General features: G+C 44.2%; 1 protein-coding gene across 2 annotated transcripts; it reads right to left on the bottom strand.

Moving 5' to 3' along the window:
* Nucleotides 1-300: 300 nt before the first annotated feature.
* Nucleotides 301-25,460, bottom strand: LOC124001368 (RING finger protein 150-like). 2 transcript variants are annotated; one of them, XM_046308110.1, is made up of 7 exons: nt 24,723-25,459; nt 13,170-13,420; nt 11,623-11,694; nt 11,000-11,082; nt 10,638-10,734; nt 10,275-10,500; nt 301-4,135 (listed from the first exon to the last, which is right to left on the bottom strand). In XM_046308110.1, exons 1-7 carry the CDS (start codon nt 25,177-25,179, stop codon nt 4,017-4,019), a joined length of 1,305 nt encoding a protein of 434 aa, XP_046164066.1. In that variant the 5' UTR covers nt 25,180-25,459; the 3' UTR covers nt 301-4,016. The 2 variants fall into 2 exon arrangements, with proteins under 2 accessions (XP_046164066.1, XP_046164067.1); XM_046308111.1 differs by lacking the exon at nt 301-4,135 and adding an exon at nt 9,798-9,852 and having other exon boundaries at nt 24,723-25,460.
* Between the last annotated feature and the right edge of the window lie 685 nt (nt 25,461-26,145).

Here is a 26,145-nt window from a genome sequence, read left to right on the forward strand (position 1 = left end):
GGTGCTCAACGTTATACACCCGTCAGCAATGGGTGTGACAGAAACCACTAATTTGAAAGTGTCCACATACTTTTGGCCATGTAGTGTAGTATGCTAGTGTGCATATCGTAACGAAACAGCAGAGACCAGCTTATATCGCTGGAACATATGATGGTCATTTACATATTGGCCAATGAATCGTGTCAGAATAAATCATCTCAATAGCATTGGCTCACCCTAACGGTATCAGAGAGGGTTGACATAAACATGATTGACATAAACATGATTGACAATAACGAAATAGAAACCAGACAACTTCACCACAGTTGGAAAAACTTGCAATAAAATGTATTGTACCTCACAATCATTGACTCACACACATGCAACATTGTAAGTCGCTCTGGATAAGAGCGTCTGCTAAATGACTTAAATGTAAATGTACTGTATATCATTAACACTGCCAAAAATATTTACATATTCCTCTATATAACAAAATAGCAATACTGTAGAGTTCTGCTAGATATAGCATACAACATTTTCATAACATTCCCCAAACCCACAGCTGGTATACAAGTCTAGATAAAATAACACAGACTCTTAAACAGCACATATACAGTGACAATTATGTAATGTGCCATTTCCAATATTGTAGCCCTCTCTTAAAAACATGGTTGTGTCAACTGTCAACCGCATTTAAGGTCAACCTTATTCAAAAGATGTTTTGTGCCATTTCGTTGTAGTATACAGAACTCTCCTTCAAGTGAAAAAGTACATTCTAGGTAGTACACAACTGGTACACAACCAGTTAAAGACAGAGAACTAAAAGCTATATTTAAATTAGGAGTTTCTATTATGTAATCTTATGTATACCTGACATAATTATACCATCATTGGGGTAAACTATAACCTACTATAAGACTATAATATGTGCATTCATTACTTTATATTTTGAAGAACACGCAGGTTTCTATAAGTGTTCATTACGAATATCACAGATATTAATTCAAATTACGTTCAAATCAAGGCCATTGCTTCTTCATGGTCATTAAAAAAAAGAGTTGTTGGAATAAGTGGACGTAAGAAGTTTGAGAATGAGAGAATGACCTTTCAGGAAGTGAAGTCAATTAAACACGACCCCTTACATGAAATAGGAAGCAATTAAAGGCTTTTAAATGTTCTGGCTTCACACAAGTGAAGATGTCAGACAAACATACACAGTACAATCAGTACCTATCAAAACCCTCCTTCTGGTACAAAATGCCCCCCGAGCTTAATTGCTTCCTCTTATCTTGTCCCCCTGTGCAATACAAACAAATGGGCACATGGAAACTGTGTGGTGTTGTGTGTGTGTGTGTGTGTGTGAAACCAACCCCCAGAGGGAAATCAAATGCTGTTAGTTGTTTCTAGGGCCCTCAGCCCATAGTATCAACTGTAGAGCTGTGTGTGGAGAGGCTAGATGAGACTACCATATTTTAATGGATCTCTAGTATTCTGGCCAAGGATACCATGAGTTATGGTGGCGCACTTAACACCTCCATGACTCAATCCTCATTCTCTTCCCTTCTCCCATACCGTGCAGTTCCCATCACTGATTTAAAAGCACTGGATTGGTGTAAACATTGGCTGGAGGGCGTTTCCACCATTATAAAATCCATTACGTGAAGTGTGCACACTTAGTGAGAAGTGTGGAGAATCGGAATGCAAAAAGTGACCATAACTGAGAAGAATATGCTTTTAACTGAGGCATGTTCAATGCATCACTCTTCAGTCTCCATTCAGTCGATTAATCAAATATACATTTATGACGCTTATACAATATTAATCACACAAATAGTGTATTTCACAAACTGATACTGCAAAACAAAGCTAAATGTAAGGAGTCTGACACACTAGGAGGGCATACAGGTGTACCTAATGCATAAGCATGGGAGATTTCAACATTCTCCCATAGATTCTGTAATCCTTCTCTAATTGACATGGACATGTGGGGGTTATGGGTAATATGAGCTTCTTACATAACTGGGAGTTGATTGGTTGTTGATTGGTTGTTGATTGGTTGGCGGCCTAAAGATTCCAATGATTAAAGAGAAACGCAGTATCAAATAGTAGATGCTCGATGACAACAGTGGCCTTGTGCCATTTCATGCAGATTTTAGCCCGAAAATCTAATCTAAGTTGCATATTAAAGTAATATAAGATTAACATATGTTAAGGATGAAAGTACACATTTGTAAATAAATTAATGTGTTGAGAACCTTGAGGGGACTCCAAAGGAGAGAGGAATCAAACTCAAATAAAAGAAATGGCCTTTGATACAAACAGAGCAGTCGTCAAAATCGGGGGAGGAAGGACATAAACCATGAATTAATACATGTAATTCAAAATGCATTAGCATTACCAGTGAGCTCTTGAAACCAGGCAACTATTCTCTTACGCCATTTCTCCTGGACTGTAAACATTTACCTCCATTTTCTTTTTCTTACAAAAATAAACTTATTTTCATACTAAAATAAATGCTGTTCGTCAGACTTTCGTTTCCCTACACGACGAATGTACAAAAAAAACTGGCATTTTGAAATTCATCATAGGAAAAAAAGAAAACATTTTATCCTCAGAAGAAATGACTAAGGAGGTACAAACTATCTGCAACAGGGTTTAGTCAACTCTTTCATAATGAATTCACAGTCAACCAAAGCCACAACCAATGCATGGTATTTCTTCACCAGGGGCTATCTAGTCTCTCTAAATGGACCAGTTGCTTCCCACAATGTACCAATATTCCAGCATACTAGTGCGGTTGCCCTAGGTCTGGGATGTCTCAGACTAGGGGCTATCTAATACACCGAGTTCAGATATAGTCAAATGTCATTGACTTTTATCAACAGACAACTTCGATGTGCTTTTCACTATCCAACCAATGGGTGAACTCAACAACACCCACAATGCCATCTTGCTTTGGCTTCTAGAAACAGAAGCAACATCAATACAGAAAACTAAAACTGCAAGAACTTGGCACAGAGCAAATGCACATCACTGCAGACACACGTTATGTTAGGTAACAGAAGATTTCACCACATGCTATTGGGTGGCTTGACTGGGAGATGACATGACATTAAAATGGAATTAAATTCCCATCTGTTCTTCATGAACAAACAGCCACTACTATTGCCTCCTGTGCGGTGTTACTGGCGGTGCTAATAAAGCTTTAGCAGTTTGAAACAGGGCTGTAGCTGATGTCATCACTACAAATCTCCATTACCGTGGGCTGTGATTGTCAACTGGTGTGGTAAAACAAACTCGTAGTTGGTCCCCACAACACATGGTGTACAGTACTTCAGAAGTGGAAATAAACGATAGTCCTAAAGAACCCTAAATTAAGGATAAGGATGCAATTTAACAATCGGATATTCAGAAATGCTTGACAACATGTGCATAGTATAAACGCTACAATACCAACAGCGTAGAATGTTAAGGAAATTATTTCAAGCAGAGATGGTGAAAAAACATCAGCTTCAAGTTTACCACAAGTAAATGCTGGTCACTCAGAACACGCACTAACTGTTTTCAACACTCAAAGCCCATGCTGCAGGAGGCTTATATTTACCATACACAGTATAAATAAACATTCCTATAACGAGGTGTAAAGATTTCCGTGTTTCATTCTGGGATACTTTGGCAGTGATGATCTCGTAGAAAGAAATCAAAATGTCACATGTCCAAAGAGTCAATAAAGTGATGGTGACATGGAGACAACTAACAGAGGTGCTAAACTATACCCCCAGTCCAGAGGCTAATGACAAGAGCTGTGATTGGCTGCCTGGTTTCCATGGGTACTGAACGTGACAGCAGTCAGAAAAGGGAGGCAGGACAGGAGGACAGATAGGTGTGTTGCACTGCTATGGGTTCTATTGCTTGCTTGTCTCTTATTTATTTGGAGCCACTACCTCCCATCAGGGGGCCAGGCGCTGCCCCTTCGGTCCCGTTTCTCATCTCCATGTCGAACCCGTGAGCTTCCTTCCTACTTGGCTCTGATTGGCTCAGGACTTGACCTCGTCACGGTCGTGCCCGAGGGAGAGCTCCATGTCGGACAGACCCACCTCCACAGCCAAGATAAGGGAGGTGTCCGAGTCGCTGCTCAGCGGGGGCTGGTGCTCACCTGCAGGGAGAGAGAGACCGGTCAGCACAGACACAACATGGTGGTCACCTTTTAAAGAGAGGGTGATACAAATAAACCTGAGTGGACCCAAAATGGCGGTTAATGTGCAGTAGAAGAGACAAGATGAGGCGACTGATGAAGGCATAGTAGGGAACCTGACGAGATGTAAACTGCTCTGTAAGTGCTGTGATGTCCACTTGACTAAAGACAGACTGCACTACACCGGGCCTTAGGAGATGGCAGCGCTACACCGGGCCTTAGGAGATGGCAGCGCTACACCGGGCCTTAGGAGATGGCAGCGCTACACCGGGCCTTAGGAGATGGCAGCGCTACACCGGGCCTTAGGAGATGGCAGCGCTACACCGGGCCTTAGGAGATGGCAGCGCTACACCGGGCCTTAGGAGATGGCAGCGCTACACCGGGCCTTAGGAGATGGCAGCGCTACACCGGGCCTTAGGAGATGGCAGCGCTACACCGGGCCTTAGGAGATGGCAGCGCTACACCGGGCCTTAGGAGATGGCAGCGCTACACCGGGCCTTAGGAGATGGCACCGGGCCTTAGGAGATACACCGGGCCTTAGGAGATGGCAGCGCTACACCGGGCCTTAGGAGATGGCAGCGCTACACCGGGCCTTAGGAGATGGCAGCGCTACACCGGGCCTTAGGAGATGGCAGCGCTACACCGGGCCTTAGGAGATGGCAGCGCTACACCGGGCCTTAGGAGATGGCAGCGCTACACCGGGCCTTAGGAGATGGCAGCGCTACACCGGGCCTTAGAGGATAGCAGCGCTACACAGTCAGATGAATAGAAAACAACTAGAGAAGTACAGGGGACCATCAATCTACTTCACATATGCTCTCTATGGACTAACACCACTCCTGTCCCACTTTCCTGTGGAAAATCAGGCCTTTTTTTGGCAACATGCTGTAGCACGGTCCAAAGTGAAGGATAACCGTAATAAGTTAACAGACAGCACTCTTTGTTTACCCTGCTGGGCATGGCGTGCACCGCGATCTGTCACTGCAACACGGCAATTCAGCAGAAAACTGGTAGATCAGATCCTTCATCTCAGAGCGGTTGTCAGGCGGCACCGTGAGCGAGTTAGCGCCGCGACAAACAAACAACAGAACTCCCAGCTAATTGATGCAGGAAGAACAGACTGTGACGGGCTGATAATGAGTCTCACTTGACAACCTACACAACAGAACTAAACAGTGTGTGTGTGTGTGTGTGTGTGTGTGTGTGTGTGTGTGTGTGTGTGTGTGTGTGTGTGTGTGTGTGTGTGTGTGTGTGTGTGTGTGTGTGTGTGTGTGTGTGTAATTACACATCATCCATTTCCAAATACACTGGCATAAGCTATTTGAATTACTTAGTGAATGTGGAACCAATTTTACAACCATACAAGTTGCAAGCAGGCACCAAACATGAGCTGCATCTTCAAGGAGGTAAATGCCAACCTAATACTAATATATAACAGTTCAATCCTATCTGTCCATGGCTCCATTTTGTAATGGTTATATAAAGGCAAGGAAGGAGGGAGAGAGAGGGCAGGGAGTCTGAAGGCGTGCCCTGAAAGGCTCTGGCATAGCAGCAGGAGTTCAGGCTCTAAGTGATGCCAGCTGCTATTCACAGAGACTGGTGAGGAACAGCGAGAGAGAGAGACTGGTGAGGAACAGAGAGAGAGAGAGAGAGACTGGTGAGGAACAGAGAGAGAGAGAGAGAGAGACTGGTGAGGAACAGAGAGAGAGAGAGAGACTGGTGAGGAACAGAGAGAGAGAGAGAGAGAGAGAGAGAGTCTGGTGAGGAACAGAGAGAGAGAGAGTCTGGTGAGGAACAGAGAGAGAGAGAGTCTGGTGAGGAACAGAGAGAGAGAGAGTCTGGTGAGGAACAGAGAGAGAGAGAGTCTGGTGAGGAACAGAGAGAGAGAGAGAGAGAGAGACTGGTGAGGAACAGAGAGAGAGAGAGAGAGAGAGAGAGACTGGTGAGGAACAGAGAGAGAGAGAGAGAGAGAGAGAGACTGGTGAGGAACAGAGAGAGAGAGAGAGACTGGTGAGGAACAGAGAGAGACTGGTGAGGAACAGAGAGAGAGAGAGAGTCTGGTGAGGAACAGAGAGAGAGAGAGTCTGGTGAGGAACAGAGAGAGAGAGAGTCTGGTGAGGAACAGAGAGAGAGAGAGAGAGTCTGGTGAGGAACAGAGAGAGAGAGAGTCTGGTGAGGAACAGAGAGAGAGAGAGAGAGTCTGAGACTGGTGAGGAACAGAGAGAGAGAGTCTGGTGAGGAACAGAGAGAGAGAGTCTGGTGAGGAACAGAGAGAGAGAGAGAGAGACTGGTGAGGAACAGAGAGAGAGAGAGAGAGAGAGAGACTGGTGAGGAACAGAGAGAGAGAGATGAGGAACAGAGAGAGAGACTGGTGAGGAAGGAGAGAGAGAGAGAGACTGGTGAGGAGACAGAGAGACTGGTGAGGAAAGAGAGAGAGTCTGGTGAGGAACAGAGAGAGAGAGAGAGTCTGGTGAGGAACAGAGAGAGAGAGAGTCTGGTGAGGAACAGAGAGAGAGAGACTGGTGAGGAACAGAGAGTGAGAGAGAGAGAGAAGAGAGAGTTAGGAGAGAGAGAGAGAGAGGAGAGAGAGAGAGAGAGAGAGAGAGAGAGAGAGAGAGAGAGAGAGAGAGAGAGAGAGAGAGAGAGAGAGAGAGAGAGAGAGAGAGAGAGAGAGAGAGAGAGAGAGAGAGAGAGAGAGAGAGAGAGAGAGAGAGAGAGAGAGAGAGAGAGAGAGAGAGAGAGAGAGAGAGAGAGAGAGAGAGAGAGAGAAAGAAACAGTCAATGTTATTGGGAGAAAGGAAGAAAGTGGAGGGAGGGGAGAAAGGAAGAAAGTGTGTGCCTGCCCCTGTAACCATGACAACCCCATCCAGATGGGTTGATGTGTGTCCAAGGGGGTAAGCTATCACTGGGAGGAGCCAGAACCCTGTCTCAGCACTGCAGACTGGCTCTAGTAGACAGGCAAACACACATCTCATCATCTATTCACACACACACACACACACACACACACACACACACACACACACACACACACACACACACACACACACACACACACACACACACACACACACACACACACACACACACACACACACACACACACACACCTTATCATAATCCTCTTAGAAGCCAGGCTGACAGACCTATGGCTGCCAGGAGCCTCTGTTAGCAGTGCTACCTATCTATTATAACATCACTAGTGTGATCAAACAATTTTATCAGATAGGAAAGACCAGGAGCACTTGGTATGACTCAGGAGGCTTATTTGTCCTGTATGACTCAACATGAACAGCTCTGCTGGTTGTCACTTCAAATCAGAGAGGTATAATGCAAAGCAGGTTCAAGGAGTTAGCCAGCTAACTTGCCTGAATATTCTGAAATATCTTTATAGTTGTTTTTATAAAGATAAACCTGAAATGGGCATGGTCTAACTGAGCCAACAAGCAAAAACACATCTCTAAAAACTTAGCTTTCCTACTGAACCAGAAAATAAACTGTTACTTCTGGTTGTTTATCAAAGTCAGCTGGCTAACTAGTAGTGTACCCCTAAGACATACCTAAGACATACCACTCTTCGAGGGGAGTACTGATCTAGGATCAGTTTAGCAGTTTAGATCGTAGTAAATACCATTATATGTACTGCCTTCCTATTTTGAGACACTGTGAATATGGGCCTGGAGGTTTCTTTCTCCTTACCCCAAATGTCATCCCCCTCAGTGCGCGCCAAGTTTGTTTTACTGCCTATACTGCAGTAAGCTATCGTGCTGGTGACAGCCAGACTACAATAAGGCTAAAGGCCTAGAGTGGCAGTACTGCCGTGCCATTCCATAAGCAATGACTCAGCCCGATTGGGCTCTGCGTTTTGCGCAACCCACAAATCACTCTCCCTGACATCGCAGATCCATCCTGGGGCTTAAAATAAACAGCAGGTGGGGGATTTTGAATACGCTCCGGGATGGAACCGAGAAAGCTAACATTTAACACAAAGGTAGGTGTGACAAGCAATGCCAAGGCTCGAAATGGGGACAAGCTGTGCACAGTTGAAAGACATACAGGCATGTAAACGCAGTGTAAAAAGTGTTCAACTACCTTGAAGGTAGAACATTGACTGTCATTCGTAGGAGCGCAAGAAGTCGGCTTGTGTTATGGGAATGAGGGAGGGATAAATAAAAAAATACAAGGTTCTCCCTAGTTTTCTAATGTTTTAAAGGGGCTTAGCAGGTTGACGCTGTCCAAAGTTTTACCAGGTCTTTAAGGTACAGTAGAGGCCTCGGGAAGCTAATAAGACGCTGTCACAAAGGCAGCATTAATTTGTTCCATTGGCACAAGAGACTCGAGAGGCGAGCGTTTTGGTCGGAGGCCCCGCCAACTGCAGGTGGAATTTCAGCACGGTGGGCAGGACAGGAAGTGGGCCACGCCAGCATCAACACACTCCTGCCCCACTTTCCGGGCCGACTGCAGGCAGACACACACCGCCTAATAAGTTCCATGTGCTAATCAGCTGTTAAACAAACAGGGTAACTCAAAAAACACAATGTGCCTATCAATGGCTCAGTGCTGTAGTGCCTTATGCTAATAAGTTGCTAATAGCAAGCAAGGCAACCTTAAAACATACTCTGATGCTACGTATGTAAACCATGCCAATGCATTTGGGTTAGCTTGTGACTTTGAAAAAAGGGAGCACTATTCCTTCTCTGGCCAGGGACTGGATTCAGGGAACACTAAAGCAGGTGGCTGATGGCTGAGTTCTGGCCCTGGGCTAGCTAAGCCACGCCAGTACAACAGCCCTGGGCTAGCTAAGCCACGTCAGTACAGCAGCCCTGGGCTAGCTAAGCCACGCCAGTACAGCAGCCCTGGGCTAGCTAAGCCACGCCAGTACAGCAGCCCTGGGCTAGCTAAGCCACGCCAGTACAAGGCTGCATTTGAAATGGTACCGTATTACCTATATAGTGCACTACTTTTGACTAGAGCCCTATGACCCCTGGTCAAAAATAGTGCACTATATAGGTAATGAGGTGTTGTGGACGCACGTGTGAAGAACCAGGACATTGTGGTCTGTTAGAGAGAGCAACTGCTCTCTGTTCTGGTGGAGACAGAGAGGACACTGTGGTCTATTTCAGAATACAGTACTCTTATTTCCCACCATAGCACAGCTCTGAACATGACAGGTATGGGGGAGTGTTCTGGTGTGAGTTCACTGGTTTGTGTTGAGGAAGTACAGATTAGTTGAAGAAGTTCTGTTAGTGCTGAGATGGAAACAAAGCATTGGTGTGTGAGAGAGTGTGTTACATGTACAGTGGGGCAAAAAAGTATTCAGACAGCCACCAATTGTGCAAGTTCTCCCACTTAAAAAGATGAGAGAGGCCTGTAATTTTCATCATAGGTACACTTCCACTAGGACAGACAAAATTAGAAAACAAAAATCCAGAAAATCACATTGTATGATTTTTTATTTATTTATTTGCAAATGATGGTGGAAAATAAGTATTTGGTCAATAACAAAAGTTTCTCAATACTTTGTTATATACCCTTAGTTGGCAATGACAGAGGTCAAACGTTTTCTGTAAGTCTTCACAAGGTTTTCACACACTGTTGCTGGTATTTTAGCCCATTCCTCCATGCAGATCTCCTCTAGAGCAGTGATGTTTTGGGGTTGTAGACAGGTGTCTTTTACACTGATAACAAATTCAAACAGGTGCCATTAATACAGGTGACGAGTGGAAGACAGAGGAGCCTCTTAAAGAAGAAGTTACAGGTCTGTGAGAGCCAGAAATCTTGCTTGTTTGTAGGTGACCAAAATACTTATTTTCCACCATAATTTGCAAATAAATTCATTAAAAATCCTACAATGTGATTTTCTGGATTTTTTTCCTAATTTTGTCTGTCATAGTTGAAGTGTACCTATGATGAAAATTACAGGCCTCTCATCTTTTTAAGTGCTAGAACTTGCACAATTGGTGGCTGACTAAATACTTTTTTGCCCCACTGTATATGTGTATGTGTGTGTATGTTGATTCGCATATGTTTGTTTGTGTGTGTGTATGTATGTGTAGGTGTGTGTGTGTGTGTAGGTGCATAGGTGTGTGTCTATACTCACTGCTGGCAATGTGTCGGCTGTCCCCAGCCTGTGGTAGTGTCTCGTGGGCGTCGTGGTAGACCTGAGGCAGCCCTATAGTCCTGTCCATGTCCACCGTGTCCAGCACCACCGAGCTCTCCTCCCCATTCACCGTGATGTCTCTGGCCCCTGTGACTGCGTTGGTGGGCGGGCCTCCCACTGACATCTCATAGTCTGGCGGAGTGTCATCCCCACAGTCAAAGTTGGGCTGAAATCAATCAATCAATCCGATATAAACAAAAACATTTCCAAAAAACAAAACCTTTCCAAAAATAAAATCTCTCCAGGATCAGGGTTGTAAATGAAAGAGAGATGGATAGATGTTGAAAGACAGAACCTCCTTACTGGTATTCCCAGCGCTTTGAGGATGTTCATTTTACACATGGGACAGGTCCGATGGTCCAGAAGCCAGGGGTCCACACAGCTTTTATGGAAGATGTGCCTGAGGACAGAGTCACACACACGAACACGCTCAGCCTTGATGATGTCATCCGTAGTAACAGTCTCCTTGGTAACATAGCATCACTCACCATGCTCTGCATATGCTCTCAGGTACAGAACAGTAAATTATTGTGGCATATTAATGGCTACCAATCATTCCCAATAGACCTACTGCAACACATGATCTATAGGAGACAATGATAGTAATGGGTGTCAATGTGTCTGCTCTCTCTAGTTACACTGACAAATGGGAGAGGCTGTCATACCTGCACGGCAATATCCTAACAACATCATTCGCTTTATAGCCCTCGATGCACACAGCACAGTTGTCAAAGTCAGACTCCGTTTCCTAGAACACCAAACACACAGGAGACATTTGGTTGGTTGTCTAGTCTCCTTTTCATTTCCTGGAAGGTGAATAAAGCAGAGCGGATCAAAAGCCATGCAGCCTGTATAATTCATTCAAATTTAAAACACACACACACACACACTAGCCATGCAGCCTGTATAATTTCATTCAAATTTAAACACACACACACACACTAGCCATGCAGCCTGTATACTTTCATTCAAATTTAAACACACACACAGAAAATAAAAACGAGTCAGTCATTATCATTGGGCTGATGGAAGTTCATTACCAAATGCTGCGCTTAGCAGGAGCGTGAGGAAACGGTTCGCTTCGGTTTAGAACCATATCACTGCTACTTAAATAGGTGCTTTTGGAAACACTTTACTTGAAGAGGGTCTATACATAAGGCATTCATAAACCCTTCATGAAACCAGTCATGAAACCTTTATGAGTGTGGCAGTATCATTCATAACAACCTTCGTAACACATTTATCCAACATCATAGAAGAGGTTCGTAAAGTACGCAGCCAGGTGTACCTTGTCTCCTTTCCTGATGGTTCGTACTTGAAGCTTACTGATGGCCTTCTTGGCTGCATCTCCGAGACGTCTCTGCTCATAGAAGATCAAAGAACAACAAAGAAGGTGGGGGAAAGATAACCTGGCAACCCAACCTGGCAACCCAACCTGGCAACCCAAAAGAGAGAAAAGAATGTCTGGAATTTCCTATATATCCAATAACCGCTGACAAGGCAAGGAATGGACAAGTTTCAAGGTTAGAGAAAGGGCCTGAGATGCACGGTCTCCATCTGAACCATGGTGGACCATATTACTGGTTAATAGATCTGAAGGAGACGTTCTGAGAGGCTGTGTAATGTTTTAACCCGGCAGGATGAACAGTCGCTTAGTGATGTTGACATAGCAGCGTCTCTGAGCTGACAGTTAACCCTTTGTTGCAGACCAGAGCAGAAAACACAGGCCGAGTCAGGTCACAGAGTTGTGCAAGGTACGAAAAAAGGGAAAGAGAGAAAAAGAGGGAGGGAGCGATAGAGAGCTAAATGCACGAGTAAGGGAGAGATTGAGTGGATGATAAATACTAAGAGACATTGAGAGAAAGGTAGGCTGTTAACCCTCGCTATCTAGGTCTACTCACTGTGGAAAAGAACAGCCTCAGACCAGGCCACTGCCCACAGCTGCTCTCAATCAATCATCAAGGAAAGTCATTGTGACATCAACAGAAAACAAATTTGTGGTTTCAGGCCTGGCGAGTTCTTGGAGTGAATCGGAATTCAACTCCAGCAGGTATGAAAAAAATAAAACAATTGTCACCATGGTGCCCATTCCCCTTGAAAACCCATGTGGTTGTCTGTAACATCTGTGTCAACATCGGACAATCTTAGAAAAAGGTTTCTTCAGCTGTCCCCATAGGAAAACCCTTTGAAGAACCCTTTTTAGTTCCATGTAGAACCCTCTGTAGAAAGGGTTCCACATGTAACCCAAATGGGTTTACCTGGAACCAAAATAATTCTCCCTGCAACCAAAAAGGCTTCTTCAAAGGGTTCTCCTATGGGGACAGCTGAAGAACCCTTTAATGTTCTAGATTGCACCTTTTTTTGTAAGAGTGTGGGCCACGGTGTGTGCATTGACTACACAGTCCAACAGGACTACACGGTTGACGGTCCAAAAGGTTTCCGCTAGCAAACCCAGAGTAGACAAATCACCTCAGAGAAAAGCAACTGCTCTACATATAGATATAGAAAAAGTATGTTCATACTGTGGTCAAACTGCTAGTTTACGCTGTCATTACGGTCATACCTTACCTGGTTGCGGTCACGAGTGTTGGCATATCTGAACCGCTGTATATAGTAGCAGACAACCTGTGTGTGATCAGACACACTGAAATACAGTAGGATGACATTACCAACCATGTCTTAATGTTATAATCCCTTCAGACGGTTGGTTACAATGCTACACTCACTATGTTCCTCACATTGACCCAGTACCCCCTGTATATAGCCTCGTTATTGTTATTTGGGGGGGGGGGTGTACAAATGACTATATTCATGTGTCTGTATAGTGAACCGTACCTGATTGCGGTCGCGAGCGTTGGCGTATCTGAACCGCTGTATATAGTAGAAGATGAGCCATGCCAGGGAGATGATCATCAGGACGATGAAGGAGATGGAGACAAACACCACCGACGTTCTGCTCACATACTTCTGAAGGTTCCTCGTCCCTATGGTGATGTGCATGGTCACCGTGACGTTGCGTTCTAGTAGAGCAGCGATCTCCCGACCCTTGGGTTCCGGAATCATGATCGCCACGATATCCCCCGTACCTGTTGGAATAGGAATTTCCAGGTGAACAAAAAGAAGAGCAGTCGTTGGTAAAGTCATTCAAATTCTTATCCGGTTTTTTAAAAGTTGCAAACGGGAGACATTTCTAGAGCAGAGCAGAGAAAATGTCTAAACGGGCCTCTTGGAGATGGGCACTGTATTTTCTAAATCACACAACACCAAAGGTTGTGTGAACACCAGGCTGGTAGGAAGTCAAGAAGTCAGCTGCTACAAAATGTATCCAACCAGGCCTCCCGGGTGGCGCAGTGGTTAAGGGCGCTGTAATGCAGCGCCAGCTGTGCCATCAGAGACTCTGGGTTCGTGCCCAGGCAACGCACAATTAGCCTAGTGTCATCCGGGTTAGGGAGGGTTTGGCCGGTAGGGATATCCTTGTCTCATCATTCACCAGCGACTCCTGTGGCGGGCCGGGCGCAGTGCGTGCTAACCAAGGTTGCCAGGTGCTTCCTCCGACACATTGGTGCGGCTGGCTTCCGGGTTGGATGTGCGCTGTGTTAAGAAGCAGTGCGGCTTGGTTGGGTTGTGTATCGGAGGACGCATGACTTTCAACCTTTGTCTCTCCCGAGCCCGTACGGAAGTTGTAGCGATGAGACAAGATTGTAGCTACTAAAACAATTGGATACCACGAAATTGGGGAGAAAAAGGGGTAAAAAAAATCATAGTAAAAAAACAATGTATCCAACTACTGTAAATATGTTGTAGTTCATTGGAAATAAACTTAATAAAGGATCTTTTGAGACAGCCTACACATCCATATTCATGTGCCAAATTTATTTTGTGTATAGGACAGAGATCTGCAACATGTGGCTGTGGGAGAGCATGTGGCTCTTTAATTGCTCCTTTGTGGCTTCATTAGATCCCATTCATTTGTATGGGATTTGAAATGTCTCTGTGGAGGTATCAGACCCCTATTGTGTATCAGGGTTGAGCTAAACTATAAATAACCTGTATTCACAGAACACTGTCTGTAGAACACAGTGAGTAATTAGCATTAGGCTAGCCTACTGGGAGTTCATTCAGGCAGACACAGGACGCAGAGCTAACAAAACAAATCCCTGACTATCCATGTCTGGGTCAGAGCCCTGTGGTCCTGTTCAGAAGGGAGAAAACGTTACAGATTTAGAACAAGTCTGTATCTGTCGAACAGAAATTATTTGTCTGTCACAGAGTAAGGAATCATATTAGCTGACATTTCTATCAGCAACGTTTTGAACATTTCACGTCACTGGTGTCACAATACCAGACCGCTTTGATAACACAGTCCAATTGACAATTAGGTCAGTCCCAGCTGCCACTAAAAAGGTTTGATCGGTAGCTCATTTAGGGTCAAACAAAGTACAACACACACCCCCCAGACACTCTACAAGGGAACATAATTTCATAGCAAAGCCATTAGTTCACACCACCAGATAGTCAACAGAGTGGACAATTGTAGGTTATTTTAACACTTTCACAACTGAGTTGAAGGTTGTTGAGTTGAATGTTATCAAGGTCATGGACAACAGAAGTGCCACTTTAACACGTTGTGTTTTAAAACTTCAGTTAACTCCTTTCAGAGTTGAAACTAGCAAGTTCTGACAGGGCCTCCCACCAGACATTATTCTCATCCTCACCTCTCATCTAGCCCCTCTCCCTATGGCCTGTGACCTGACACTTCACACAATCCTCAACCGTCACACCAAGATACTAGAGCTTCAATATACCCTTTCTACACACAAAAAATTATAATTACAGTGATAAAATATCCTTCAAGTAGGCTAAGTCCTAAGCTAACACACTAGATAAACACAATCGACACCCCTCAAGATTTCAAAATGGTTGCCATTCACGTTCATAAGGAGCAGGCCAAAAAGCTTCAGCGAGGCAAGACTCCGAGTGCCTTAACTTTCAGCTACAGTATGTACTGCCTACCTGTCTATCAGACACGGACACACTTTAACCACTGACTGAAGCATTGGGAGGTGAGGTGAGAGTGATAGATAGGCTACACTTCCTATCAGAGGTGTCGGAGTGGTTTAAAATCCCAGACAAGAGATTACACTTCATGGTCACTCCATCTGCAGCCACACATTGATGTGGGATGATGTCTGTGTCGTCAAGGGCCTAAGTGACTCATTAGCCTTTGGAACTCGGTGACATCATTTCCTCTAGTACTCTGCGGCCTTGTTACCGTGGCGTCTGTGCGGAGCCACAGGAACACAGAAGCCCCAGGGTGCTTCACTTCCTCACTCCATCTATCAGTAATTTCTAAAGGAGATGCTCGTTCACTCGGCCACCACCGCCGCCCAGGCAGCCCGGCCAGTCACAGGGCATTGTGGGATACCCTCGGCACCCGGCGGAGGTCTGAAAGTGGCCAAGGCCATTATATCACCATACCCTGGGGATGGATAGAGAGAGAAAGAAAAAAAGAGAGAGAGGAAAGTTGGCACCTAGCAACACCATATTATCACTGCAGAACAGACAAAAACAGGTTGGAAAAAGCTGTGACTGAATAAATAAAAGTAGCTGCAAAACTTTTAGCCCAAGAAAGACACAAAGCAAGCACCAAGGCATTCAAAAATGGATGACTACGTCAACCCACTCACTAATGAATTCCGGATTAGAAAAGGAACATTGGACTTTACTCCAGAGACTGAAATATATTCACTAACAAATGCGGATTTAAAACCGCCAAAAAATTGGCAGACGACAGTCGGCGCGTCCATAAGGCTAAGAGCTAAGCTTCCCCTAAAGTAAATTAGCAAAATTATATAGCCTAATTATCTTACTCCTGTCGATACAGAAATTCATTTAAAAAAATCAAAATAAGCTACTACTACACCAGAAAGCATGATTTGGCCACAGAGGATCATTAGCTTCTTTAAAAACATATAAGCTGTGGATCCTCGTAAAACTGACCATCCTACCGATCCTCGACTTCAGCGATGTCATTTACAAAATAGCCTCCAACACTCTACTCAGCAAATTGGATGCAGTCTATCACAGTGCCATCAGTTTTGTCACCAAAGCCCCATATACTTCCCACCACTGCGACCTGTATGCTCTCGATGGCTGGCCCTCGCTTCATATTCGTCACCAAACCCACTGGCTCCAGGTCATCTATAACTCTTTGCTAAGTAAATCCCTGCTTTATCTCAGCTCACTGGTCACCATAGCATCACCCACCCGTAGCATGCACTCCAGCAGGTATATTTCACTGGGCACCCCCAAAGCCAATTCCTCCTTTGGCCACCTTTCCTTCCAGTTCTCTGCTGCCAATGACTGGAACGAATTGCAAAAAAAAAATCACTGAAACTTAAGATTCATATCTCCCTCTCTAACTTTAAGCACCAGCTGTCAAATTAGCTCACAGGTCATTGCACCTGAACATAGCCCATCTGTAAATAGCCCATCCAACTACCTCATCCCCATACTGTTATTATTAATATTATTATTTGCTCCTTTGCACCCCAGTATCTCTACTTGCGCATTCATCTTCTGCACATCTATCACTCCAGTGTTTAATTGCTAAATTGTAATTATTTCACCACTATGCCCTATTTATTGCCTTACCTCACCTAATTTGCACACACTGTATAGACGTTTCTATTGTGTTATTGACTGCATGTTTGTTGATGTGTAACTCTGTTGTTGTTGCTTGTGTCGCCCTGCTTTGCTTTATCTTGGCCAGGTTGCAGTTGTAAATGAGAACTTGGCATCAACTGTCCTGCCTGGTTAAATAAAATGTAAAAAACGCATTGCCTACAGTCAGAAGGCGCCGCAATTTGGGCAGCGCCTGGCAAATAGCCACATAGATGATTGTTGAGTTGCGAATGTCAGTGAAAAGTAGAAGCCCAGTCAGGCATATCGCAATATTTCAAAATCCAATTGAAGGAAAACATAACTTGGAATGCAAATGTCTATTGCTGTAAAGAAAAGACAATGAAAAGACTAATCTGTCTTTTAGTTACCAAAATGCTCAATTTAATTGAGTGAACAGTATAGCCTTTCTTATTAGCACCAGCCAAAAGTTTGTCATATTCCCGGTGAGTGCACATATTCACTCTTTCATGGTTGGGTATGTGCTAGTTGAAAGTTATTTTTGGAGTGAGAATAGGTCAAATTAGAGAGTGGGTGAAAGAGGGTGGTCAAACGACAGAGGGAAGAGATGGAGGAGACAGAAGACAACTCGTTTCTCTGTACTCTCGGTCGGTCGCCATAGCGCCCGGTTTCATGACGCGGTCCTGGAAATAAACAGAGGTATGTGTGTGTGACGCAGGGACTGATCCCCCATGGACAGCACACATTTCTTATGGGAAAGGCGCAATGCATTATTATGCTCATAAATCTCCATATGTAACTAGTTTGTCGTAAGAGACATACAGCCAAAGGTTTATGGGGAGAAAAGAGAGCAGATCAACAGATTATTATTATGTAGATTATCTTTATTAGACCAACTCTTCGTATGGGTCCAATAGCTGCCGTTTTGGAGCTTTTTCTCATAGGCTTAAAGGGCTACTAGCAGTGTGCTTTTTTTCGGCTTCAGATTGCCTAATTGTTTCCAAAAAACTACAACGAGTAGACTAAATCTAATAATACATAGTAGTCTAACGAAATAAGCGCATCAGGAACGAAGAGCTCTGGAGCCAATGTCCTGGCATAGACGAGGCCTAAATCACATTGTGACGTAACAGTGCACAATGGGTAGTAGGCCGGAGGCTACTGCGTTATCCTGCAAATAGGGTTTACACACAGCAAGGCACAATGTATTAGGTCCAAGGACGTCACATATAGGCTTATATGCAAACAAGCGCACACACACACACTCACACAAGTTGGCTGAATTAGCAAAGAGCATTGCAGCAGCACCGTGGTTTGTTCATACATAACGGTAGCCACTCTTAATGCAATCAGCGGCACAATCACCGACTGAAAAACAAGGCTGTGTGTTCACGGTAAACAGATCTCACGGCTGCTAATACTATTATGTTAACACTGAGCCCTACACCCTGACAAATGCTACACAGCTTCAAAAAAACATCATGGGCTTGCTAACCTAACCAGATAACCCTCAACTGATATGCATAAAAAAACTGATATGCATAAAAAAAAAACTCTGGACATGAGGGCACAATCCAACATGGATGACAAAAGATTAGTAGCAACACATGGCCTCAAGGAGTGGATTCACTTCTTCACCTCTATGAGCCTCAAGAACAATATGGCCATGGTAAGGGAACACATTGACAAAGTTCTACGTCTGCAAAGCTGCTTTTGCACACTGGCCATGCTTCAGCTGTTAAGTATGAGATCTAAAGTAGGTAGTGCAGAGTAGACTCAAGGTTTTAGCCATCTTTACCATCTGGGTGGGATTTTGGATTACATAGACTGGTCCCTGATCTGTTTGTGCTGTCTTGCCAACTCCTATGGTCATAGTCACGTCAATAACCATAGGAGTTGGCAAGACACAACAAACAGATCTTGGACCAGGCTAGAAATTACAACCCAGATGAAGGAGACAAGAATACAGACACAAAGATATTCCACAAGGGGCAAGATGTCATACACATGTTATCACCACTGTCTGCAAGTAGTTGGCGAATCCATTTAATTTATTTAGAGAGAAAGAACAAGAAAACCGAAATAGCTGCTTCTAAAAATCAAAGCAGTGTGTAATATCAACCGATGGCCCGACAGAGGCTGAACTGGTCCAAAATCTCTCCTCTTTGTGGACACCCTTTAGCAAGAATGGTGCATAATCAGCCACAATGGTGCATAATAAGCCACGATGGTGCATAATCAGCCACGATGGTGCATAATCAGCCACGATGGTGCATAATAAGGCAAGCCAGGTGGAATAGAGAGCGAGTGAGCAGTTGATTTTTAGAGGAAGGGCGCTAACCTTTTTCAGTGCTGCTGAGGATTAGCTTTTGCTAGCAGTCTTGAGGGCAGCATAACCTGCTGTGTAGTGGATAATAGTATTTGGTTAGCTGTAATTAAACAGCACAAATCCTCATTCAATATATAAAATATAAAATAATTAATACATGTAGCCCCCGAAATTTGCATAGCCAAGATGGCCGACAAAATAACTGCCTAAAAAACCATGGTCAGGAAAGAAAAACTGAAAGGATCTGTCAGAGGAAGGGAGCCACGTCATACAGAAATCTAGTGATTCATTCCAGCTCTCAGAAAATGTCTTCCACGTCGCTCTCCATGTCTACTCTTTCATAAAGATCAGCCCTGATAGGATTCATATGTGTCCTGTCCACACAGAGGTCTGAGTGTTCTCATACAAAAAGGCCTTGTATGCGTTCTTTGTCACAGGTGGGGCCAACGAGAGAGAGAGAGAGAGAGAGAGAGAGAGAGAGAGAGAGAGAGAGAGAGAGAGAGAGAGAGAGAGAGAGAGAGAGAGAGAGAGAGAGAGAGAGAGAGAGAGAGAGAGAGAGAGAGAGAGAGAGAGAGAGAGAGAGAGAGAGACGATACAGTCCACTTCTGTTGGCTCACCGAGAGGAGGACTGTTCTCTCTTGCGCTTTCTTTTAGTCCCCCTTTCCCTCATCATTGCTCCCTCTCTCTCTCCCCCATCTCTGTCTGTTCGTCTCAGGGCTGGGAGTATGAGTCTTAGCAGCCCCAGAAATAGCACAGTCTCCTCTTTTCCGTAGGTACCCAGGGACTTCCGGCCCAATGTACCCTCTCAGCAGGAAGGGTATGTGTGTGTGTGTGTGTGGTGTGGCTCGTATCCACATGCTTCCCAGACAAAATAGTTTGGAAGAGTTAGTGCGTATATAATGTCAACTTTTTGTGACGTTTTTGTTCACTTCAGTTGTTCAGGCATACAACAATTTCTTTGGAGGCAAGCCAAAGTCAGTAGCCGAAGCGTACGCCCCTTTGTCGGTGATTGGTCAATAATAGGGATTCTTCAATAAAGTCTTTGTTGTCATTCAACGAGAGATGACTCATTTTCATGCAAAAAATAAAGAAATAAGAGACAACATCTAACATCTTAGTTAGATGTAAAATTGCGAGACTAAGATCCCCTCAGCAAAATCTTCAAAATGAATAACAGATTTCTTGAGTTCTCTTAGATTAATTTGGACTATTTTGAAGAAGTGCATACTGGCTCTGGCGTCTCAAAATTGACAAACAATACTTGTGCCGCTTTTTTCAAATTTTTCAAACGAGGATCTTTTAAGGTAATATACAAACAAGCACACTCGTTCGGTTCACCTAGCCGAGCTCGGCGCCAGCCAAGCTGAAGAATGCTGACGCCTTAACAGACACATCTCCTGGGCTGTGCCAGCCAAGCAGGGAGGGACCCAACGGGGGTCTCAGAGAGCTCGCCAGGGGTGGCCACCCACCCCTGAAACCCCTCTCCTCGGCTGGCCCCATGTGTCTGAGGCATCTGGTAGGGCCTTCCATCATCTCTCCTCACTTCCCCATTAGGAGCCAGCATGCAGGCACGCCACTGTCCAGTCCAGGAGATGATGCAGATAGGGCTTGGAATCTGTCAGACTGCCAGTGAACGTGAACAAAGGGGTTTATATGAATGTAATGACCCGTTTTGGTCCACATGGCGTAATCCTCAGTTAAAAGAAGGCAAAACGTCAGCAATGGTAACCATTCCATTGATGCCAACCATCATGCAACCCGATCACCTGCACAGCTTGGATGCCCATACAGACAGACACCACTCTGTATTGGTTGGAGGAGGTGTCTCAGTGCTTTTGCAGCAGGCTAATGCAGTTTGGCAGCGTGCTAACAGGGTGATAGGTTATGCACTACCTGTCAGCCCATTGTGAAGTAGGGTGCTACATTTTACAGCACGTCGTCAAACCAGTCGCGCAGTCAGGTTGTGTTAAGACACAGACATGGTTTGTTTAGTTTCAATCCATTAACATGATCCGTCTCAGTAAACAGAGCTACAGTAAAGACAAAGGAGTGTAGCCAAGCTCAAAACGCATGTGGGCAACCATACACACACACACACACACACACACACACACACACACACACACACACACACACACACACACACACACACACACACACACGTCAGTCATACAGTGCTTTCGAAAAGTATTCAGACCCCTTGACTTTTTCAAAATGTTGATACATTACAGCCTTATTCTAAAACGGATTAAATCGTTTTTTCCCCCTCAATCTAAACACAATACACCAAAATGACAAAGCGAAAACAGGTTTACTCAGTACTTTATGAAGCATCTTTGGCAGCGATTAAAGCCTCAAGTGTTCTTGGGTTTGACGCTACATGTTCGGCACACCTGTATTTGGGGAGTTTTTCCCCTCTTCCTCTCTGGAGATCCTCTCAAGCTCTGTCAGGTTGGATGGGGAGCGTCGCTGCACAGTTATTTTCAGGTATCTCCAGAGATGTTCAGTCAGGTTAAAGTCCGGGCCCTGGCTGGGCCACTCAGGGACATTCAGAGACTTGTCCTGAAGTCACTCCTGCATTGTATTGGCTGTGTGCTTAGGGTCATTGTCCTGATGGAAGGTGAACCTTCACCCCAGGCTGAGGTGCTTAGCAGGTTTTCATGAACCATGTCATTTGCCTTTTATTGAGGAGTGGCTTCCGTCTGGCCACTCTACCATAAAGGCTTGATTGGTGGAGTGCTGCAGAGATGGTTGTCCTTCTGGAAGGTTCTCCCATCTCCACAGAGGAACTCTAGAGCCCTGTCAAGGCCCTTCTCCCCCGATTGCTGTTTGGCCAGGTGGCCAGCACGAGGAAGAGTCTTGGTGTTTCCAAACTTCTTCCATTTAAGAATTATGGAGGCCACTGTGTTCTCGGGGACCTTCAATGCTGCAGACATTTTTTGGTACCCTTCCCGAGATCTGTGCCTCAACACAATCCTGTCTTGGAGCTCTACGGAAAATTCATTCGACCTCATGGCTTGGTTTTTGCTCTGACATGCACTGAATTTACAACAGGTGGACTCCAATGAAGTTGTAGAAACATCTCAAGGATGATCAATGGAAACAGGATGCACCTGAGCTCAATTGAGTCTCATAGCAAAGAGTCTGAATACTTATGTAAATAAGGTGTTTTTTTATTTGTAATACATTTGCCAAAAAAAATCTAAAAACCTAAGTTTCGCTTTGTCATTATGGGGTATTGTGTGTAGATTGCTTAGGAAAACAAAATATTTAATACATTTTAGAATAAGGCTGTAATGTAATAAAATGTCGCTCTGGATAAGAGCGTCTGCTAAATGACTTAAATGTAAATGTGGGAAAAGTGAAGGGGTCTGAATACTTTCCAAGGTACTGTATATGAAGACTAGACTGCATGTGAAAAGATAAGGAATGTGGAGAGAAGGTATGGATCATGGATGATCAGGGATAGAGAGGAGAGGAGGGTGTTGCGTGTAGGACGGACTCATAAGATGCCTGAACCCTAGGTTTCTCCTAAGATCTTTTCCTTTGCAGCGATGGTGAAAGAGTTTAGAGTGGCCAGAGCCCACCACCACCAAACTGTCACTTGCAGAGCTATGGGGGCCTACCCAGCCTAGATATGAAAGAGAACGGTCGACAGTGGAAACTTGGCAGCCAGTTAACACCAGTTCTCTCTGTTAAAGCTTTCACTGCTGGCTCCACTATTGGACCCGGACCAGACGGAAACACCTTTGACTGAGGGATAACATACCCAACTGATTAAAATGTCCATTGGATGTGCTTAGGTGGAAACAGCTGACTCAGATATTCCCATGGACAGACTCTCCAAGCTGGCTCGTCTTAAACATGTCCACCCATCACTACGCTGTGATAGTTCAATTAAACGCACGCCACGAAATCAGATGTCTAAGAAAAGTTGTCATAGTAACCGCCGCTTTCTGTAGATGTTCAAGCAAAGGCTAAACAGAGATGACTCAGTAAGTTTGAATTAGTCTGTCAACCCCATTAATACACAAAGTGTATTTATGGTACTTCAGTGTCACCATTGAATTGGGTAGGTTTTACGAAAACAAACAAACACTCTTCTACATGCACACACACTAAGTTGACAGAAGCTGTACCAATATGGATTGCCATTTGAATCTCTTGCAAAGCAGGACTCAGATTTACAACCCAAAAATGTAAATAATTTTGGGTTGAAATCGTAACTGTGCTAAATCCATCTTCCCTTAATATTTATGTCCACCCAAAACTAAAATCCTCCTACTTCCTGTCCCCTCTGCTCCTCTTTGTCCTTGATTCTTTCCTACATGGCTCAGGGTGAGAGCAGGAGAGACAGGCTCTAAATTGTATTTAAAAAAAAAAATTTTTTTAAATCTCTCTCTTCATCTCCCTTCATCTGCACTGATTGGAACATAACTGACAAGTGAAAACAATAATGGTGGAAGCTCATCATGAGGCTGGCTTTCACCTGGTCAGTTGTCAGTGCTGAAGAAGGACAGGGAGCGAAGTGAGGTCAGATTTTGATGCGGTCAAGAATGAGCCGGACAGAGAAATTACAGGAGAACTCTTTAGCTTACACAACAGCCTCAGCCTGATCTGAGCCAGTATCATGCCAATCCCTGACTCAACATTTGGCCCAGTTCAGAATCAGCCAGATTTAGATATGCATTACAAATAGATATAGGCTAAAATGTATAGGGAATGTGTAGGATATCAGAGCTTGACTGATGATCTATCCCAATGCAGTCGGAAACATGCATCAATAGTCTATACGAGCTGGGTGGATACAACTCCCAAAGGGTCATGGTAAGTTCATGCATGGGCTATGCAGCATAATATCAACATTTATATTTTACACAATGGGCCCATTCCCTTAAAATGGTAGGCCTGCAATCCAAAATCTAGTTTTGTGGAGAAAAGTTGATCATTGATCATTATCACACAGCTAGGAGGAAGGAAGAGGGATGCCGGTTTACTGTTGAAAAATAAACAGCTGCAATACATTACCAGTTCACCAAACAATTGTCTTGAGAGACAATGACACATCAAAATGGTTTAGGGTTTGAGGACTGCATTGAGCTTACATCTTGTTCTGATTTGCACTTGTAGGCACAACTCGCAGCAAATGGACAATGTGCTTCTTTGTTGATTAGTTCAATATATAATAGTGGGTTTGACAGTTTTGAGCTTGTAGCTTACATACATGAATGCCTTGCCAGTATTCAACAGCCTAAAACAGTGTGCCATTGCCATAACGACATGATAACAGGGCAGAGCACTTGTAAACTGTCACCAAGTCACAACAGTGACAAGTACAGTGTCTCATACAAGTGATACAGTGCATTGCATACAGTCATGAAAGCTTGATGAATTGCTCCCCCGAAAGTGTAGTTTACCTTGATGAGGCATTGTTATGGTATCGTTGACATTAGTGGAGCCCACGTTATAAATTATGACTGCAGATGCGTTGTGGAGTGCAGCGACGTTGCGAATTTTATCTCTGAATGTACAATTCCCCGCAGCTATCAACGCCATCCAAGCATTGTTTTGATAAGGCAGGGGATACTTAGCGTTCGGGTCGCAAGCTTGTCTCTCTTGCAAAAGCAAAGGCATCAACACTTGCCCTCTTGCTTCTTTCTTGGGGGAGTGCTCGCCATATCTTCCACACTCAGTCTTCTCTGTTTTGATTTCTGAAGTCACGGGATCCACATAAGTAACGTTGACAAACGCGGTGTACCATTCTTCTTTCTCCGCCACCGTAAAGTCCAGACACAGCAAATGCACGAAGCAAAAGGATAGCAGCCATGTTGATAGAGCTAGACTGCGGCAGGCTTGGATGAGGGACATTGCCATGTTCAGTCCGAGGATATAGCGAATGTTTCCCTCTCCACCAAGCCTCAAAGCTGCCTCTCGCTGGTAGCCTCCCCCCTTTCCAAGCTCGACGACTACGATTTCGGACTACCCTGAAGTTGAAATACTTGAAAAGTGATGTAGCAAACCAACTGGTTAAAGGTAGCTTCTGTTTGTTGACATAATTTTTTTTAAACAGTTGGTTGTAGGCGTGCTTCTCCACCCTGCCTACTGCTACCTAAGCGACCGGCCTGCAATGTTGTTATCAGTCAGCTGGACAAGCTTTCTAAACATGTGACCTGGGCGGGGATCACGAAGATAGTCGAACCTGTCCCCCATAATAAAGGCTAGTGCTCGCGGATACAGAGATCGGCAATAGTTCCTCGTGAGAGCCAGTTTCATCATAGCCCTTGATGATGGTTTTTGCGATTGTACTTGAAGAAACTTTCACAATTCTTGAGATTTTCTGGATTGACTGATTTTTATGTCTTAAAGTAATGATGGACTGTCATTTCTCTTTGCTTATTTGAGCTGTTCCTTCTATAATATGGACTGTTTGTTGTTGTACCAAATAGGGCTATCTTCTGTATAACCCCCCCCCCGTATAACCCCCCCCCCACACACACACACACACATACACACACTACATGAGTCAATATGTGTTATTTTATCGTTTTGACGTCTTCACTATTATTCTACAGTGTAGAAAATAGTCAAAATAATGAAAAACCCTTGAATGAGTAGGTTTTGAACTTTTGACCTGCATATATGTATGTATGTATGCATGTATGTATGTATGTATTTCTGTATGTATGTATGAAATATATATATATATATATATATATATATATATATATATATATATATATATATATATATAGGTAATTACAATATTTACCCAGCAGAAGGCAATGTTGTTTACTTGATTACAGGTCACAGATCCCCCCCACACACACAATTTACATTGGG

Source organism: Oncorhynchus gorbuscha, linkage group LG17 (genome assembly GCF_021184085.1).
Source record: "Oncorhynchus gorbuscha isolate QuinsamMale2020 ecotype Even-year linkage group LG17, OgorEven_v1.0, whole genome shotgun sequence".
In the NCBI taxonomy this organism is placed as follows: Eukaryota; Metazoa; Chordata; class Actinopteri; order Salmoniformes; family Salmonidae; genus Oncorhynchus; species Oncorhynchus gorbuscha.